The 19,321-nt window shown below is 47.2% G+C and overlaps 1 protein-coding gene across 1 annotated transcript in view; it reads right to left on the reverse strand.

Annotated features, from left to right (window-relative positions):
- Positions 1-322: 322 nt before the first annotated feature.
- The window catches only part of IQGAP2 (IQ motif containing GTPase activating protein 2), a 291,748-nt gene continuing 272,749 nt past the window's right edge, over positions 323-19,321 (reverse strand). Inside the window, 6 exon segments of the mRNA XM_004703528.2 lie at positions 323-1,274; positions 5,094-5,202; positions 7,896-8,033; positions 11,231-11,391; positions 12,931-13,143; positions 15,851-15,938. Coding sequence (XP_004703585.1) covers positions 1,161-1,274; positions 5,094-5,202; positions 7,896-8,033; positions 11,231-11,391; positions 12,931-13,143; positions 15,851-15,938 — 823 coding nt within the window. The 3' untranslated portion in view covers positions 323-1,160.

Consider the following 19,321-nt stretch of genomic DNA (forward strand, 5'->3'; position numbering starts at 1 on the left):
ACATATATGGTTTCCAAAGATATTCTCTCAATATCTTTTTTTTTTTTTTTAACTTTCTTTAGGCAACATTTTAGATGAAGAGGAGTTGTTTATCTCTAGGAGGTCCGTGCATTTATTTAGTCTTCTGTGGGGCTTGCTTTTGTTCTTAGATCATCCTCTGCTGGAAGCTAGGCCCAGCAGGCCTGCCCGTGCTGGTTCTTCTAAGAATTCTGTGTGTTTTGTTTCCACATATGGGTCCTTGGTCCATTTTGAATTTGCTTTTCTGTGTGGTGTGAGGCACTAACTTTTAAAACATTATTATTAATACAACATGAACGCCAAATTAATGTAATTAAGTAACATTTATTTTACATAAAACAATTTCCAAAGAATACATTTAAAAACCATTTAGATAATGATTTTATTGCATTACAAAAAAAATTGAGAGGCACAATTGAAGTATTCAAATAAATTGTGAGAGGGGAGGTGGGGGGCTGTGACTGCTGTCCACATTGTTTTTAGGCATTTAAAGGCTCTGGGTGCAAGAGTCCTTACCAGGAGGCAGTAGTGCACTTTCATTTAGTAGGAATAAATCACATAAAATATATACTTTCATACGGAAGTGTTACTGTATCGTCACTTTTGATTACTTATAAAAACATCACTTTGAATTGCACAAAAGTTCTCTTTAAAATCGACAACTCTCAGGAGACAGAGCTTAGAACTAAGGATCTGCCTAAATAATTCATTACAAATAAGTAGGCTTCTACTTCTCCACAGATGAAAAAGAAATCTGTGAAGAATTACATCATTTCAGTGGGGTATTTAAAAATCTCTCATAGGAAAATAGGTTTACACATTTGTCCCTAGTCAGGTAAAGCTACCTTCTTCCCACTGTGGACATCAACCAGATCACAGAATGTCCAGAGGTTTTAAATCAGAGTACCTAGGCCACAGTCTAGTGTGGAAGTGTTTCCATGAATTCATTTTGTGTAGCATTCTACTGTAGTCTCAAATTATCAAAAAGGCACGTGGGTACATTCTTCGGAACAGTTTTGGTCTTACAAAAAAATCACACATTTATAAGCAGTGATTTCAAGCATGTTTTAAAAACAAAAATAATAAACAAATGCATTTCCCAATCCAGGTAATCCGGAAGCCATGAACATTCTGCAGGCACTTCACTTTCCATAGAATTTCTTGTTGAGCAGGAAAATAAGAAGGTTCACATTCACTTTAACCTTATCCAGCATTTTCATTACAGCCACTCCTTCATACTGCATCTGAAGAAGATCCTGCAATTGTAGAGGGCATTATTAAATCTCAGTGTTGACGGACCACATACATTAAGCTATTGGCAAAAATAAAATCCAATTGTCTTGATGGCCTAGATCTAACCCCAACAAGCCAAGCTCACCACTGTGGAGTCGATTCCGACTCAACGTGACCCGATAGAGCGTTTCAGAGGCAGTCTATCTCTATGGGAGCAGTCAGCCTCATCTTGCTCCTGGGAAGCGATGGGTGGGCTTGAACCATTGACCTTTTGGTTAGCAGGCCAACGCTTACGTGACAGCACCAGCAGGTCTCCTTAATGACCAAGATCAGGGTGTGCTAAAACTTTAATGTGCATCCGAATCACCTGGTTAAAAATACCAAACGCTCATACCAAACTCCATGACTGTGGATTGATTCCCACACACCTGTTAAAACAGAATGCTAAGTCCCACCCTAGAAATAGCTGATCTGATAGTTCTGGGACAGGGCCCAAGAATCTGTGATTTCCCAGAGGTGATACTGTTGGTCTGGGTGTGGTACTGAGAATCACTTCCCGAGATGAAAGAAGGTAGGTTTTAAGAATTGATAAAAGGTTATAGGACAGAAAGACCTTATCATTGAGTATTAACCATGGGTTGTCATGAGTTGGGATCAATCAATGACAACTGGCTCATAGCAAACATAATTATGGCTTCAACTTTTAATTGAAAAAAATTCACAACACAGAATTCCAGCTGAATGGACTACATCTCTCAGAACAGTGGTACTCCCTTAAGTGGGGCGAGCAAGGCAATTCACTGGAGAAGCAAAAAGATTAGAACTCCAAGCCATTTAAACTTTTCCTCTTTCCTTAAACACTTAAAGTTTATATACAGCTTATAAACCAAATGAAGCCTGTTGCCGTCAACTCAATTCCAACTCACAGAAACCCCAGACACAGGGTAGAACTTCCCCACAGGGTTTCCAGGGCTGTAAGTCTTTACAGAAGCAGATGGCCCTAACTTTTGCCCCAGGGGGCAGTTGGCAGGTTGGAATTGTGTAATGTGCTGTAGTGACCCGGTGGCTGCAACAACGAGCCCAAACACAGCAAAAACTTAGGATGACTGGCTAGTGTTTCGTGCTGTTATACCCAGGGCTGCGGAGGGCTGGAACAGAGTGGACGGCAACAGTGCATTTTATGACGTGTGCATTAGAGTACCGCCGTAGCATGCACGCTTGAGAAGTAAGTATCTGCACGTGGAGAGCAAGGTGCCGCTGACGGGGGAGGCTGTGCGGTGAGCGTGGTAGACTACTGCTGAAGGCAGCGCCTTCCTGGTCTAGGACAGTCCTGTTCTTGTCTTGAGATGAGGTCCTCCTCCTAAGTCCAGCTCTCATTCTAGTTTTCATTACCATCACTTAAAGAAAGGAAACAGACTCTCTTACTCAGTAAACATCTAGTCTGGGGGTGGGGTGGGAACCCTACAATGACTGATCCGTGTAGAACTACTAGTGAAGGGCACAGTCAATGTAACACGTGTTGGCACAGTCAATGTAACACGTGTTGGCAAACGTGGAGGAACCGGAACCCTTTTCCACTGATGCTGCATCTGTAAGTTTATCTCACATGGTTTCTTGGGGACAGCTGGCACTCCTCAGAAAGATGTGTTTTTCAATGGCAGTTTTTCTGTTTTATTTTGTTAGGGTCATGGGGCTTTTGTGTTTCGTTTGGCTTTTTGTTGTTGTGAGAAATTCAGGATAGGTAAATCCATAGAGATAGTAACTGGGTTAATAGTTTCTTGGGGTTGGGGGAAAGTCGGCCGCTAATAAGGAGTATGTAAGAAAGAGGAAATGTTCTAAATGAACTGTAGTGGTGATTGTGCAACTCTTTTCAGTATATTTAATTATTGTATGACATGAATTACATATCAGGTATGTCAATAAAACTGTTAAAATTAAAAAAAAAAATCTTGAAGGATCAGACATTTCCCCTAAGCGGATGCTCATATCCCAAGAAGACATGGTCCTTTGATGGCAAGATTGCGGGAAGAGGGACTCGGATTTCCCCATGAAAGTCCTGAGGTAGCAAAGAGCATCCGGTGAGCACACCTCATTCAATAAAGCCACACTTTAAGTCTTAAAAATCAACCCCGTCAATCAACCAGTATCTGGGTCACAATAGCTATGGGCAGGAGGCTAAGCAGCGTAACATTTCACAAGAGCCCAGGATAGGCCGCCTTCCCCAAACATAAACAGGCCTGGCTGAATGCTGTGAATTACCATCCAGATGCCATTTTCTTTTCCCCAGCTCTGGAACCTGCTTGGCTCCTAATGATGCCGTGTAATGCCCTTACGACGCAAGATCGCCCGCACACATTGGAGGAACTCTGAGTAAACCTCAGCTCTCGCCCGCTTCCGCCTCCGCTTCCTCAAGGACCTGCAGCTGCCCTCAGTGGATACCCGCTGCTGGTGGAACTGCCTCCGAGTGTCCTGCCCTGCGACCGACCGCCACGGGGACAGATCACCCGGGCCTTTCTCTCACAGAGTCACTGGGACAGTTCAGATCACGGCCCTTTGGGTTAGCAGCTGAGTGTAACCCCTTTGACACCACAACTCCTCCACACTCAGCCGCCCCCCTGGCATGACTCAGCGGTGCTTCCAGGGCGGCAGCTGCACAGGGACGCCCTTGAGTCAGGAATGCTGTCATCTGTTACAGCAGAGCAGGCCCTCACTTTTCTTCCGGGAGATGCCACGTTTGTGGGTCAAAGTCTCTCGGACAAAGTTCATGGGAGAGAACTTTCGAAGCTCCCTTCTACGTTTGGTTGAGAAAATAAATCATTAAGGCAAGGGTGGGGGTGGGGGCCTCCAAACCAGGGAGGGAAGGAAATGGAACTCCTTTGTGGTTGGAAGGCCAGAGTTCAGCGTACGCTGCCATTGTTATTTCAGGACTTTGCAAACTGTAAAATCTCTCTGCAGTCCCGCTTTCTTGCGTGTACATCGGGGGATGATGCTGGGTGTCTGTGACGACGGTACCTGCACCCCCTTGGTACAACTCCCTGTCTCTTCAGGATCAACTGGACTCCAGGGAGCCCAGAGCGGAGCCACACGAGGAAGAGTTCTCGTCTGACCCAGCCCCGCTCCGGAGGCCCAGGCTCCGAGGTGCTGCCTTCCCTTCAAACCTGCTCTGCCAACAGAGCAAGACTCAGCTGATTATCTGAAGGAGCCCCAGCTACAGCTCGAGGAGCTGGGGGTGGATGGGCTTAGACATCTGGTGTCCTCCCTCCCTGGTGTGTGTGAGGGCGCAGGTGCATATAAATGGGGGTTTTCACTTTCCGTTCCAGGATATCTGGCTCCCTCTTAGGAGGAAGCAGAACGAACTCATATTACAGCATTTCTCGATTCACAGACACCTGTCTTGAACAATGGCTTCCATGCTTCCGATTGCACCTGCAACAACGGGAGACCAAGGACACCCCAATCCTGGGAAAACTCAGAACAGAGAGGCAAGGTCCCAATCAAGGGGGTCTTTCAGACTCAATTCCGTAACTCCAAAGACTTACCTATGACTCTTCTGCGGAAATGATCAATGGTTGTAAAATAAATGAAATCAAATGGAAAGGAAGCTTAGAAAAACTGAACTGCCTGGGTTCAACATTTATTTTTCATGTCTTTTAAAGTTCTAATAAAATAAAATCACAGCTTAGAAACATCTCATGAGCATTAAAAAAAAAAAGAGCCTTGACGAATAAGTGGTGCACAGCCCCTGCGTTCCATTCCCTGGAGTCATGAAGAGCACAAGCCAGAGGTCCGGCGGACCGGCTCCCCAACTCTCCCCCAGGCCATGTGCAGACACCCCGGCTCACCTGAATATTGAGCTGCACCTTGTCCATCTCAACCCCCAGGAACTTTGCTCTGACGTCGAAGATGCCCACGTCTTCAGTGGACATGATATCAAATGTGACATTCTTAAACCTGGTGGAGAGAGGCACCGTCACACACGTGGCCTTGGACATACAGGCCAAGACTGGAACCAATTCAGACAGAACCCCGAGTTACCATGCTTGAGCCACGGTCTCTGGGAGCATCCTGAGGAAGCTACGGGCAAGCTGCCCTTCTCTCTGCCTTACACACTAGGTGAGGTGGTGAGGGCTGCAGCTTAGCCAGCTCTAGGGGGCACTTCATGACACGACAATGACCAGATGCAGGGTCCTTCTCCTCACGGAGTGAGAAATGCGCTTGAACAGAGAGGACAGCCCCACAACAGGAGCACAGTACACAGAGCAGTCCTGCTCACAGAGAGAGCCCTGGTGGGTGGGGCAATGGTGGTGCTTAGCTGCTGAGAGAAAGGTTCCCATCACTCAGCAACTCATTGGGAGAAAAACCTGGCTCTAAAGAGCACAGTCTAGAACACGCTACGGGGCAGTTCTCTGTCACACCGGGTGGCTAGGAACCCAAGATCAACTCAACAGAACGTAACCACAATTGTCCCGGGGCCGGCTGATTATTTCAGGTAACCTTCGTAGACACTTGAGGTGCAGCCGCTGACTGCCGCCCTTCTAGCCGTCATTCCTGACTCTGCCTGCGGCCACAATCCTCCTTTGGAGGGACTTCTCTTGTAAGGAGGGATTGAGTCTGGACCTTAGGAGAGGCTATCAATCAAACCACACCCTTCATTTCCTTGGGGGTCTGGTCTGTTAAAAACAAACACCACACTGCCATCAAAGCCGTTTCTCCATGCATGCGTCAGAGCCCTCTCAGAAGCAGGCACAGAGAGGAAGCCTGGGACCATCAGAGGAAGAGCGCCTTTAAGTTCTTTGTTGAAATGGCTGAGGAGGCAGGAGACTGCTGTGCCATGGGACCAAGCAAGCGGAGTGGCAAAAAGACTGTGGGGCTGTGAGGCAGAGCTACAGGTGGCCTTCCGGGCCCACAGAGGTAGATGCCAAGGGGCCACGTGGCTAAGGGGCAGAGGGGCTGAGAGGGACATGGCTGCTGGCTGAGGAGCGGCGTTGCTGTGAACCAACAACTATATCCTTACTGATTGCTGATCCTCACTGGTGGTCACCTGTTACTGTCCCTCCTAAACACCCTTTAGCGTGGTGAGTCCTCTGCTGTGAGTTTCATGTGGTGCTGGCAGCAGAGAAGTAGAGTGCCGGGGGAGGAATGGTTCGTGTCAGAATCGGCTCAAGGAAGATCGAGGATGGAGGCACGACCCATCCCAGCCTCATGGCAATTGGGAGGCCAGAGGAGGTCAGATATGGTCCCCAATTCCTCCCGCTAATGCAAAACCACGAAGACAGTGCTTCCTCTAAGTTGGTGTAGTCAAGACAGCCTTAAACTTTCACCTAAAGCACAAGGAAATGGGGGGGTGGGGGGGGGGCAGGCATCCTCCCAGAGGGTTGCCAGACTGCAGGGGCCCCACTCCCTGCTGTTAAAGACAATGGACAGGCCCGCAGTCATCTCTTTGGTTCCTGTAGGTGGGGTTTACACCCTACTGTTAATGGTTCCTATGGAGATCCAGAGAACAGGTCAAAGTTAAGCTACCATCCTAAATCTAGGATCCACCCATCTTGTCACATGTACATCCCCAATCCCTCCTCTTCCTATTGCGTGCATGTCCCTAGACCACCGCCTCTCATTGCTGTATAACCTACAGTGCAACCCCTTCCTGTGACACATGTCTACCCCTAATTAGTGGGCTTGCACACCCCCAAACGGCATATAGGCCTGGGTTAGCAATAGAGATATCTCTTTCCTCCCTCTCACTCTCCCTTGACCTCTCCTCGGCTCCCTCTCCTCCCGTTTCCCTTTACCCTTGTCCTTCCCTTCCCCCTCTCTCCACGAGGATCACCAAGTGGGGCCGAGGTGAGCAATGCTACCATGTAACGTATCTGACTCCATTATTGGACTCTCTTCTATCTCTCATGCTCTCGATGACTTCAATATAATATATATACATCTCAACCATACAATTACTGAACCCGTGGTCAGTGGTGGGGGGCTGGCCGCCTTACTTCATACCACAAGGAAACGAGGGGGGAGGAGGAAGAGGTTTCATGGGATAATCAGAAAGCAAGACATGAATGAAGGCCGTGCCGAGAGAGGTACAGGCCAGGGAATCGGGCTTCACTGCAGACAAAGGATGAGAGGGCCACACGGTAAAGGGCTCATGATCCTTTCATGATCGCAAGTGAACCACTTGGTCCTTGGTTTGGGGCCACGGAGCAAGGCTGGCTTTCTCTTCCACCCCACATAAAACCCGCTGACTGGGCACTGTGGGAAGCAGCTCTGTCCCAGGGCCTGGCCCATGAAGCCTGTGCTCTCCCAAGCAGGGGGCCTTGCTTTGCAATCGGAGCTAATGCTCCTCTACCCCATCTGAGACAGCCTTTCACTAGTACTGCCGGGGCTCGGGGGTTTGTGAGGCACCCCCAGTCACGCACACAGGACCAGAACCCGGGCATGGGACCAGTCCATCCCACCACTGACAGCACACGGAGCAGCCGATGGAGTGAAGCAATCATGGCAGGTCCCCCCAGACTCTTTACAGCCCCCTGGACCAGGCACTGTGATGGAGGATACGCCACAGGAAATCCAGCAGCATGAGTTGGGCTCTGCAGAGCCCTAGGAAGGTGTCCCCAGCCGAGCCCGGGGTCGCAGGCCTCACTCACTGGCTGGTCTGGACCTCGTCTATGCTCAGCAGGACCCCCTTCTCCTGCAGCCTGGCTGCGGTGTACTTCACCAGCTTCGCCCGCTTCGGCCCTTTGGCTTCTCCTTTTCCATCGAGCTTAATCGATCGCCGAGTATTCCTGAGAACACAAGAACAAACCTTTGGTCAATGGTGATGCAGCGAGCAGCCATGCCCAGGCTGTGCGACACTGTTGGAGGGCCCCACTGCACGGGACGTACAACTTGATCTTTGCTGAGGCGAGGCCACAATTTAAGGAGCCCCAGTGGTGTCGTTCAGATGAGTGTGGTTGCCAACGGAAAGGTTGGCGGTGTGGCCCCGCTAGCTGCTTTCTGAGATAAGGACATGTGCAGCAGTCCACTGCAGTGCAGACTAGAGACTTGGAGATCCCATGGGTCGGTTCTACTCTGTCCTATAGAGGCTGGCTAGGAGCTAGGCTTGATTGAACGGCACTGGAGTTTTGAGTTCACTGAAAAAGCTCCCCATGCAATAAAATCACACCAAAAGGAACCGCGTATGCATGGTGAAAATTGGACATTGAAGAGAGAAGACCAAAGAAAAATCGATGCATTTGCATTAGGGGATTGGTGGAGAATATTGACATTCCCTTGGACTGCCAAAAGAACAAACAAACCTGTCTCGGATGAAGTACAGCCAGAATGCTCCTAAGAAGCAAGGATGGCAAGATTCATCTCACGTCCTTTGGACATGTTGTCAGGAGAGACCGTCCCTGGAGAAGGACATGATGCTTGGTAAAGTGGAGGGGCAACCAAAGAGAGAAGGGCCCTCGGAGAGATGGATTAACACCGTGGCTGCGACAATGGGCTCAAACATAACAACTGTGAGGCTGACCCAGGACCGGGTGATGGTTTGTTCTGTCGTACACAGCACCACCACTACCACCACCAAAAGGAGCTTGTTGTACAATGGGTTAGGTGTTAGGCTACTACCCACAGGATGGGTGGTTGAAAATGCCACTCTATGGGAGACAGATGTGGCAGTCTGCTTCACAGCCTCAGAACCCCACAGGGGAAATTCGACTGCTCTATAGGATCATGATGAGTTGAAATGGACTTAGAATCAGTTGGTTTGGTTTTTTAGCGATTGAATTATTTAGGGAAAAGTTATATTCTAGGTGACTGAAATAAGAACTCCAGACCAAGAATTTTTAATGAAAATACTATGTCCACTGTGCGCTGTACAGCACAAACTCCGTTTCCATTGTTCGAAACCCCTGTTGGCAAATGGTTGCGGCTGACCGGTGGGCCAAATCCACCCAGCAGCTCCTTGGAAGGGAGACATGGAAATCGCGTCTGTCAAGAGCCCAGCCTGGGAAACCCCGAGCAGAGGCTCCACTGTGTCCACGGCGGCAACTGCGAGTCACATTCGACTCCATGGCACCCGACAAAACTCCACCTCAAGCATACCTGTGAATACGTAACTCCCCTTTCCATCGTATGTCTTTAAGCTCCCCAAAAGCATCCTGGTGAGGCCAGGACCTCAAAGCCCCATAAAGGTGAGAAATTAAAGTGGTTCCAGATCACGCAAATAGAAGAGCAAGAACCAGAACCCAAATCTAGGTCGCCTAACTTCAGCATTTGTGCAAAAAGCCCCAGCAAGGCTGTCAGAAGGCATACAGACCCCCTAGCCTACATCTTTTTATAGAAAATTAGCTCCCTACCCCCACCCCACCTCCGTCTCCTGTTGTGGTTGTTAGGTGCCGGTGTCGATTTGGACCCACAGAGACCCTGCGCACACACTATGAAACGCCGCCGTCTCCCAACCGCAGCTGTGTCGGAGCCCCTTGCTGCAGCCATGGGGCCATTCGTCCACCGCAGCGGTGCCCAGCCTTCCTCCTGCCGCGGCCCTTTCAGACAGCTCCTCACGTGGTGGGGGTCCCCACCCATAAAATTACTTTCATTGCTACTTCATCACTGTCGTTTTGCTACTGTGATAAATCATCATGTAAATATCTGGTATGCAGGATGTATTCTCATTGCTATAAACTGAACATCATGAAAGCATTGTGATTCATCACAAAAACAATATGTAATTATATATTGTGAACTATTTGTTTCTAATGACAAATAAGTGAAATTTTGTCTCAAAGCATGGTGTAGCATGGGTAACAGCCTTCACGCCGGGTACTCCTATGTGAGCGTATCTGCATGTGGGCGGACCTGCCTGGAGAGGATAGAGGAGAGGTGTCTTGGTTCTTAAGACCATCAGAAATATGTGTTTGCCGATGGTCTTAGGCAACTCCTATGAAAGGGTTGTTCAACCCCTGTGAAAGGGGTTGCGACCCACAGGTTGAGAACCACTAGTCTAAAGGGTAAAGGTAAATTATAGGCCCCATGGGAATGAAGGCAAATTCTGAGCGAGTGGGCCCTAAGGAAACGAAGTTTACATGTGATCATTTCACATCCCTAAATCTTCTGTGATGGATTCAAATTGATTTTTTTTTCATTAGAGCATCAATCTCTAATGCCCAAATGACTACAAAGTTTATTTCAAAATGCTGTATTACATATTTAAATAGGTTATTAAAATTTGATTAGCTATTGACTGGCAGAAAATTAGAAGAACACTCATCAAACTAGTGCATGAAACTTTATAATTAAAAAAAAGAACTTTATAATTTAGATGCCAGAGTTTGCCTTTTGTATCAATAATTAGTTTCTCCATTATATATATTTTACTGTAAGAGGCCTATACAACAAGATTTGCTCTTTTAACCATTTCAGGTGTATACTTCCAAAAACTCACTGCCACCGAGTCAATGCTGACACATAACAACACCAGGCGGCCCGGCAGGCTTCCGAGAGGAACTGTCGGTGGGCGGAGAAAGCACAGTCTTTCTCCCTGGGAACAGCCAGTCGGTTAGGACTGTGGAGCCGGTGGATGGCAGCTCAAGGCATAACGGCCACACCACCAGGGCTCCCCCTCCGGACAAAAAGGACCATGACTGAAATGCTTCCCCATGTGTGAGTCCTTGCCTAAAAACACAGCTGTGTGCGTGAGCCACCTCCACGGCCATGGGTAATCACAGTTCATCCCCGGCTTCTGAGACCACAGGTCAGATCAATGGGCTTTACAGCCATGGGTAATCACAGTTCATCCCTGGCTTCTGAGACCACAGGTCAGATCCATGGGCTTTACAGCCATGGGTAATCACAATTCATCCCTGGCTTCTGAGACCACAGGTCAGATTCATGGGCTTCAAGTTTGCTTATGAACCCAACCCAACGCAACCCACCCGCCTAGGATTACAGAAGAACCGACCGCCCGTGACAAGCACACAGCCCTCCTTTAACTTACTTTCTGTTTAGGTTGTCTAAGCAAGTCCTTATGTAGGTGTCGTAATAATTAATTTGTTCTGCAAAAAAGGATGACTTCTCGTTAAGCGCTCTCAAGGTCTGCTGAAGTTTTGACAATTCAGCTTTTCGAAGCTTGCGGTAGATTCGTTGATTCCGAATATCCTAAAACAACAAGTAACAGAGTCAAGCAGACCATTTGCTTCCTCATTTGGAGCAAGAGGACTCACAAGGAGCGAGTGACCATTTGTGACTGTTAGCTAGGAGCTGATCTCAGACACTTCATTTTTAACTGCCAGGCACCCACAATGTTCCCATGATGTCCTCAGAGCTGGAAAGTGTTTCTGTGTCAGTATAAGAGACTCCCTAAGGCGATTGTTCGTTTTCTTGATGGAGAAGAAATAATCTTAGAATAATCATACAATTTGTTAAAGGAAAGGTAGTGCTTACGAAGGAGCACCAAAAATACTACCAGAAGACATGCAATTTCTGCAAAATGATTTGAGCATTCCATTGAAGAATGGGTTTCAATAGAGAAAAATGAATGTTGTGTTGCTTCAGAATACGTAAAACAACAGCAAACCCCCAAACTTTCAGAGCTGCAAATATTTCTCCAGATTTTTGCCAAAGCCAACAGTTGTCTCCTGAAAAGATTCAACAGTGAAAACTTACTTGGATTTCAACACAATTCTCAGACAACAGAGCTGCTTAAACTGCTTACAACTTCTAGGGGCTATGCTACGTTTAAACATACAGTCATCTACTTTATCTTAGTGTTGATGGGTAGAGTCACGGTCATCTTTTTTTAAGGGGAAAGAATGGTTTCCCAGCCCAAAGTTATAAAAAGAAATGCCATTTCCTCAGGGTTCCTCTGGAATCAGCAGAGTAAGCCCAGTCCCTGAGCTGACCAAAGAATTCTTCGGAAGAAGGATTGTGAGTATAGCTCCCTTCCAGGCGGCGAGCAGTTTCTTTTCTTTCTTTTTACTTTTCATTTAACTTCTCACTCATCATATCTTGTATATTTGAGTGAGAAAAAAAAAGTCTTTTGACCCCAAATATATACTTGCTTATCTTTGACACCCAGGTCACAGCCACTTCCTATGCTGCTTCCTTTGTCCCTGCACTAATTTGAGAGCTTTTTCTCAGAAGTTTCTCAAGTGTGAAAAATATGGGATGAAAAAGCAGGATCCAACCGCTAGGTCTGAGCAGCATGTATGCTTAACTGCTCAGAGACAAACGCTCAGGGACCCAGGGCCACCACCTCAGTGGCCGGTCCAAAGGACACATGGGCTGTAGGCCAACTAACAACACAGGAGAGAATGCTTTTAAAGTGTGGCGTTCACCATCACCCCTCCCCTGCCAAATAGCTAACATAAAACAGTGTCATTTTAAAAGGTGAGCAGATGCTGCTGAAAGGTGTAGAGTCAACTTGTCCATGATATTGGCTGAGCATGTATATTCTGAGGTGCTTCAATTCTCCCAATGACTGGGACGATCTGAAATTATGCTCTAAGAAGTCATCAACTGTTTTGAATGAAAAACAAGCAAACAAACAGATCCCGCCATGAAACAACTGTAACACTGTAGCGGGGAGGGACCATGGTGGCCATGTCTATGGGTCCCCTCGGGTCACCTCACTCTCCAGCATGGGACCCGTGATAAACGCATGTGCACAGTGAACAAGAGAGAACACGGGTCCACAACCTTGGCGATCTCGTTGAGAACATCCTGGTATTTATTTTTGGACGACACGTGTCCACTCTGTTCCAGTGTCCGGAGATTCCTCTGGATTTTCCTCTTCTTCTGCTCCAGAGGCAGTTGGGCATCTTCAATCATGGACTGGCTATGCTTCATTTCTTCAGGAGTTCTGGAATCCTTAATGGCACGGCTCAACATGTCTTTGGAGTGATTTAGTTCCTGAAAGGGGGGAATCAAGAAGTTAATTTCTCTCGGATCCCCTAATGTCACCTCTTCAGGAGCTGCACATGGCAAGTTAATATCAAAATGAAAGACATTTTCAAGCCTAAACTCAAAGACCAGAATCAACATATGTTCTTGACAGGTTTTGAGGTAAGTCCATGGGAAGGAATTATGCCTTTAAGAAAAAAAAAATACACAAGCAATAAAGGCAGGTCTAATTTGGGTGAAATTCTAAATAAAGATTTTACTGCTATGGGGGTCACATTGTAATTCCTTTGGATGGATGTACTTGAATTCCTGGATAGTCCAGCTGAGGGAACACAAATTAGATTAACCAGTGAGCTGTGACTATACGAGCCCTGACTGTCCAGAATCCAAGTAAATTCTGACATATTTCAGCCATCGTCATGGAGATTCACAAGCCAACCGAAGAGTGAGCCGTCAAAGATCTACTTCTGAAAGGGCTTCATTCTCCAACACAGAAGGCAATCAGAAGATTCTGGCACGTAATAACCTCTCAAACACACGGTGAACAAATGAATCAATAGGTACTAGCTGGACAGTGTGTTCAAGAAAACCCTAAGAGACGTCTGGATTTTTCTTTTCATTGTACCAGACAATGGCTGCAGCCATTGTGTCAACACATCTCCTTGAGGATTTTCCTCTTTTGACACAGTGGGCAACCAAGGGCGCAAGCATGGGCACCATTGTCAGAATGGTGCAGGACCACGGTGGTTGGGCTTCATTCTGTTGCACGCAGGGATGGTATGGGCTAGAACTAACTTGTTAGCACCGAACAACGACAGCAAACAATGGGCTAACCCAATCTAGGAGGATATAATTATCACGAGACACAGTGATATTAGACATATGACCAAAGGGCCATATTATGGACACAGGGCCAGCTGACCAGGCCATCAGTACCACAGTATGGCAGCCAGCTACCAACATTATTGAGTCTCGAGTATGTGCCAGGTCCTTGGTACCCACTTACATGTCTTTTTTTGAAACATTTTATTAGGGGCTCATACAACTGTTATCGCAATCCATACACACATCAATTGTGAACCACTTACATGTCTTAACTCATTTACTCCTATCTGTGGTTACTGTTGTTGTTATTTTCACTTAAAGTTGAGGAGCCTGAAGCACAGAAAGATTTCTATCTCTCTCATTTGCATGCGAGAGCTGGGCAGTAAAGAAGACAGACTGAAGGACTGATGTCTCTGAATGATGGTCCTGGCAAGAAGTGTTTATTGAAACCACCATGGACTGGCAGAAAAACAAACAAATCTGACTTGGGGAAGTACAGTCAGAATGCTCTTTGGAAGCGAGGAGGGTGAGACTCTGTCTCATGTAGTTTGGTGATGTTATCCGGAGGGACTAGTCCCTGGAGGACCTCGTGCTTGGTAAACTCGAGGGGCCGTGAAAATAGAAGCCCCTCCAGGAGATGGACTGACACGGTGGCTGGAACTCCTGAGGGTGGTACCCGACCAGGCAGAGGTGCATTCTCCTGCACACGGAGTTGCTCTGAGTTGGAACTGCCTGGATAACATTCCACCACCGAGTTCCACCGTTCAGAGTTAGACCTGAACCCTGCAGCAGTCTGATGTCACATGAAAAGGCAGAAAATGCAACCTTCAGTGAAAGAAGGAATAAAAATCTCACGGTAAATCAGCGCGACATCCTGCCCCCATTATTAAAAACAAACCAAAAAATCACAATGAACAGATACCAGATGATCTGAAGTTTTATGATTTTTTGCAGCCAGCTAAATGAAGACTGATTCGGGAAAACTGTATCTTGCCTTATATTATCAGAAGCTTTCCTTTGGCGTCATTTAGAGAGTAGCAGTTCTTGGTACTCCATCGGGAACTGAGATCCATTACATGTAACTGAGAAAGAAGTACTCACCCCAAACTAAACTCCCTGCCACCGAGTCGAGGCTGACTCAGCGTCACGATGGGACACAGCGCAGAACGTCCCCTTCGGGTTTCTGAGACTGTCCATCGTTACGGGAGTAGAAAGCCTTGTTTCTATCCTACAGAGCAGCTGACCGGCTCAGGCAGCTGACCTTGCTTGTGATGATCAGCCCAACACTGACCACGTTTCCACTAGGGTCCCTTGAGTGACCTGCAGAAGGAGGCGTTCCTAAACACGCTGACAAAAAACGGAATGCCAACGTGTGAGGAGGCTTCAGTTACTTCCATCACCACAATGGTGCCTTGGCCCAGTGGCCTCAAGGCTTTTACTGCTGAGCCATTTGGCAGGCAGCTTAACGCCTGAGGCACTTCTGTAGCAAACAGCAACAGCCCGAGAGGATTTTTCTATATCCAGTCAACCAGAACACACCTAACCCACTTATCAGCCCTGCCACTCTGTGCGATATGAAGTTTGGGATGAACATTCCGAGGCTCTGGAAGACCCACAACGATCTATCTTCCCTGCTGGTTTTCCCGGGACTGTAAGGTCTGCACACATTGGGTGCTGCTTTCTCTACGTCACCATTTTCACTGGGAGCTCCTTATGAGTTTCATGGAGGCCTGGCCTCAGTTGACCAGAATAACAGATACAATTCTTTCCTTGCAAACCACGTCAGATCAAGTCTGCCGGCGATAAGCACAGCTTCCGGCACAGGAAGACGTACTATGAAGACCAATTTGTATCCATCAGGCTTAATATTTTATTCTCAAAGGCCGGTTACCTGCTGTGGAGTTGCTGGTGTTTCCAAGATTTCTGTCAGTGTGTTCCCTGGCTGGCTCCGGATCACATCAATGATCAGCTTCTTAGTCCTTACAAAATAATAAAAAATCAGACAGACCTTCAGAGAGCAGCGGCAAACAGCTGCACAAACATATACGAAAACAAAGCTTCCGAAACAGTCCCTTAAAATGGAACATTTTTGCAGACATTCAACATGCCCATCTAAAGGCTTCTGAAAGCATGGTAACACTTGATCATCGAAACCCGGGCTGTACACGTGTGAGGCTGTGGGATTAGACGGTCATTACCAAAGATACAAATAGGTCGCAGGGTTGCTTATCTCAGTCCTTTTGCCTTCGTTTCAGACAGGGACTCCTTTTCAATAGGCAGGCGGGCTAAGTGTTGCTGGAAGGGCCTGCTCCTCCACAGGCTCCGGGATGCTCTCTCTTAGCCCCCTTGCCTGCCTTTAACAGCATGTAGACCTCTGAGTAGACCTACAGTAGGTCAGCCTTTAGGAGCCAGAACCGCCACTGCTGCCTTTCCTGTCCCGAGAAAGCTGTGAAACAGCTGGGAGAGTTGTTCAGAGACCACGGGACAGGTCAAAGGGAAGGACAAACAGCTAGGACTGGGGCCTGTTCTCCGATGGGAGAGACTAGAATTCCTCATTAGGAAACTGAAGTGGGAAACCCTCCTAGAAGCACGAAAACCGAATGTTATTCAGACCCACGCTTTACCCCGGTAGGTGGCCACTGCTTTCTAAACAGGCTCAGGAACATCCTTTTCAAAGATTTAGGCAGCCGCACATGGAAGGGCCTTGAAAGCTCCTTGTCAAGCGGTCTATGTTAGCAGCCAGGGGCTAATGTGCATGAGAGGAGTACAGCAACACAGAAACAGAGGTGATGCGTGGTGGCCACGGGTGGGAGTGGGGGGACGGCATGTTTGCTTAAGGGCCCCTGAGTTCATGTCAGTGGTGGTGGAATATTCTGGAAAAGGACAGTGATAATGGCAACACCATGAAGAATGTCTTCAGTATCAATAGATTTTGCATGAAGAAGTTGTTGAGTGGCGAAATTCTTTCTGGTGTGCAAAATTTCTATTACCCACAATTTGAAGAAAAAAAAGAAGATTTTTAACATCAAGGCAAGAGGGGAAGTTTGATCTCACTTTTACATAAGGTGACAATTGCTTCCCTTCCAAGAAAAGGCGGGGTCACGAGCACAAATACAATCCTCAGCTGAAGTTTCTCTTTCATTCTCTCCCCTCACTGTTTCACAGCTGTTCTCTAAAGGTCATCCCGGGCTCCCGGGGATGTGGGGTGTGGGGGGTGTGATACACTTCTTCCCACAGGACAGCAGGAAACGTTTGCATGGACTGAAGATGGGAAAACAAAACGCTTTCCACGTTATGCAGCGCAGGGTCAACTGCTCCCACCCAAGGACGCAAGATATCCTTAGAGTTCAAGCCAAACATGTTTTTGAAAACAGACTTAAAACAAAAAACAAAAAACCCCAACAAACCATCTGTGTACAGTTTTTGGTCATTTCCTATTTATTCTAAGTTTGCTGGCCAAGCATGATCACAATTAGCTTCCTCTAGTCTGTGGGGAACCAATTCATCTGGGCCTCTGACCCCAGGCTGCTGGGGATCTACAGCCCTCTGGGCAGGCACAGCCAAGCGCTCCACCCCCGAGGTGAGAATGCAGCCCCATGGAAACCGCTGGCTTCTCAGGCAGCTGTGGTTCAGAGAGCCACACAGTTTCCTCCCATACAACTCCCTCCTCCGATCACCACTATCAATGCATTAGACAGGAACGCAGAGTTAAAAATAAATGTGTCGGATGATTTTTTAAAATGTAAACACAGTGACTGCTGCTGCTTAGAAAGAATATTCTAGGAACTGCTCCAGATACATGCTTCCAAGAAGCCTCTTGCTCAAATCCTTTAGAGGAGCTGTCTAATGACAGCGTGCCTGAAGCTGCTCAAGTTTGCCCTGCCAGGACGGGAGGTTTATTTGTTCAGGAGTTACTCAAAGACAAGCTGCCCCCATGTTGCCTATTTTGCTTGGAAGCCTGCTGAACACCGGGGCTGTGGAATTCATTACCAAAGAATCTCTACCTCAGAGACCCTCTATATACATAATTATATGGTCCCTGATAGTCAACCCACTACCTCACCCTCCAGAGCACCCAACTAGTAATGGCCCTGGGGTCAGAGAGACCCAAGGCTGCACCTGAGTTTCTGTTGCTTACTAGCTATAGGGTCTTGTAGAAATGATTTAATTCTGATAAGACCTTAAAAAAAAAGGGACTCTCTCAGAGGACTGATAAGGTTAAATGAAAAGGCGTGGAAAAGTCTTTAGCGCCGTCCAGACACGTGGTAAGCACGCACAAGCCACTCTGTTGTTGTTGTTGTTGTTAGGTGCCAATGAGTCGGTCCCCACCCGTAGCGGCCTCATGCACAACAGCAGGACACACGGCCTGGTCCTGTGCCATGCTCACAATGGTTCCTCTGCCTGAGCCCATGGTTGCAGCATCCATCTGCATCCATCTCCCAGAGGGTCCTCCTCTCCATTCTCTCTGGCCGACTATGGTAGCCACAGGCCAGAGGTGGCAACTGAGCACCTGAAATGTGCCAAGTTCAACTGAGATGTGCTGGAATTATTTTTTTTTAAGTGGGGAGGGGCTGGATTTCAAAGACTTCATATTAAAAATGTATACAGTATCTCAACAGATACACCGAATGAAGATACAGGAAAAAAAAACCCCATATATTTATAAAATAATAAGGGTCCTTTGGTGGTGGCTAGGGGAAGGAGTAGATAAAAAGGAGTTGCTATCAAGGAGTTCCAGAAGAAAAATGTTTTAAAATCAATGGTGGCAGCAATTGCACAATTATGCTTGATCTGATTGAATTATGGATTGTTACCATATCTGTAAGTGCTCCCAATAAAATGATTAATACTTTTTAAAAACTATACTACCTCTATAATTTTTTTATATTGATCACCTATTGAAAGACAGTATCTTAGATATACTAGGCTATACTGAAATTCACTTTAATAGTACAACCCAGTATATCTAAGAAACGATTACTTGTATGGGTCATATTCTATTTCTTGTTGAAAATGCTGCATCAAAACATCCCATTCTGAAACAGGAAGCTGACTGGAGAGGCCAGCCTGCTTCCCAGGGACGCCCACTGGTTAGTCACTGAGGCAACGAAGAGTGAAGGAGATTAAGTAGGGATCCAGATTCACACACCACTTTCTTAAGCTGCAGAAAACAAGTCTGTTTCCTCTTCCACAGCATCAGCCCCTCACAAACCCAGAAAGCTGCACGGGGCTGCTTTCCTGAAACCCTCGTCTACCACCTTACTGTCCCCAAGAGAAACCCCTTGGTTCCTTAAACCTCTTCAAAACATGATGTGCAGGAGTCATAGCCCTTCTCACGGTCCCATTTGCCACGCGTGTCCCC

The sequence above is a fragment of the Echinops telfairi genome, unplaced genomic scaffold, assembly GCF_000313985.2.
Source record: "Echinops telfairi isolate 266 unplaced genomic scaffold, ASM31398v2 ScPeMD7_7469;HRSCAF=8507_1, whole genome shotgun sequence".
Lineage (NCBI taxonomy): Eukaryota > Metazoa > Chordata > Mammalia > Afrosoricida > Tenrecidae > Echinops > Echinops telfairi.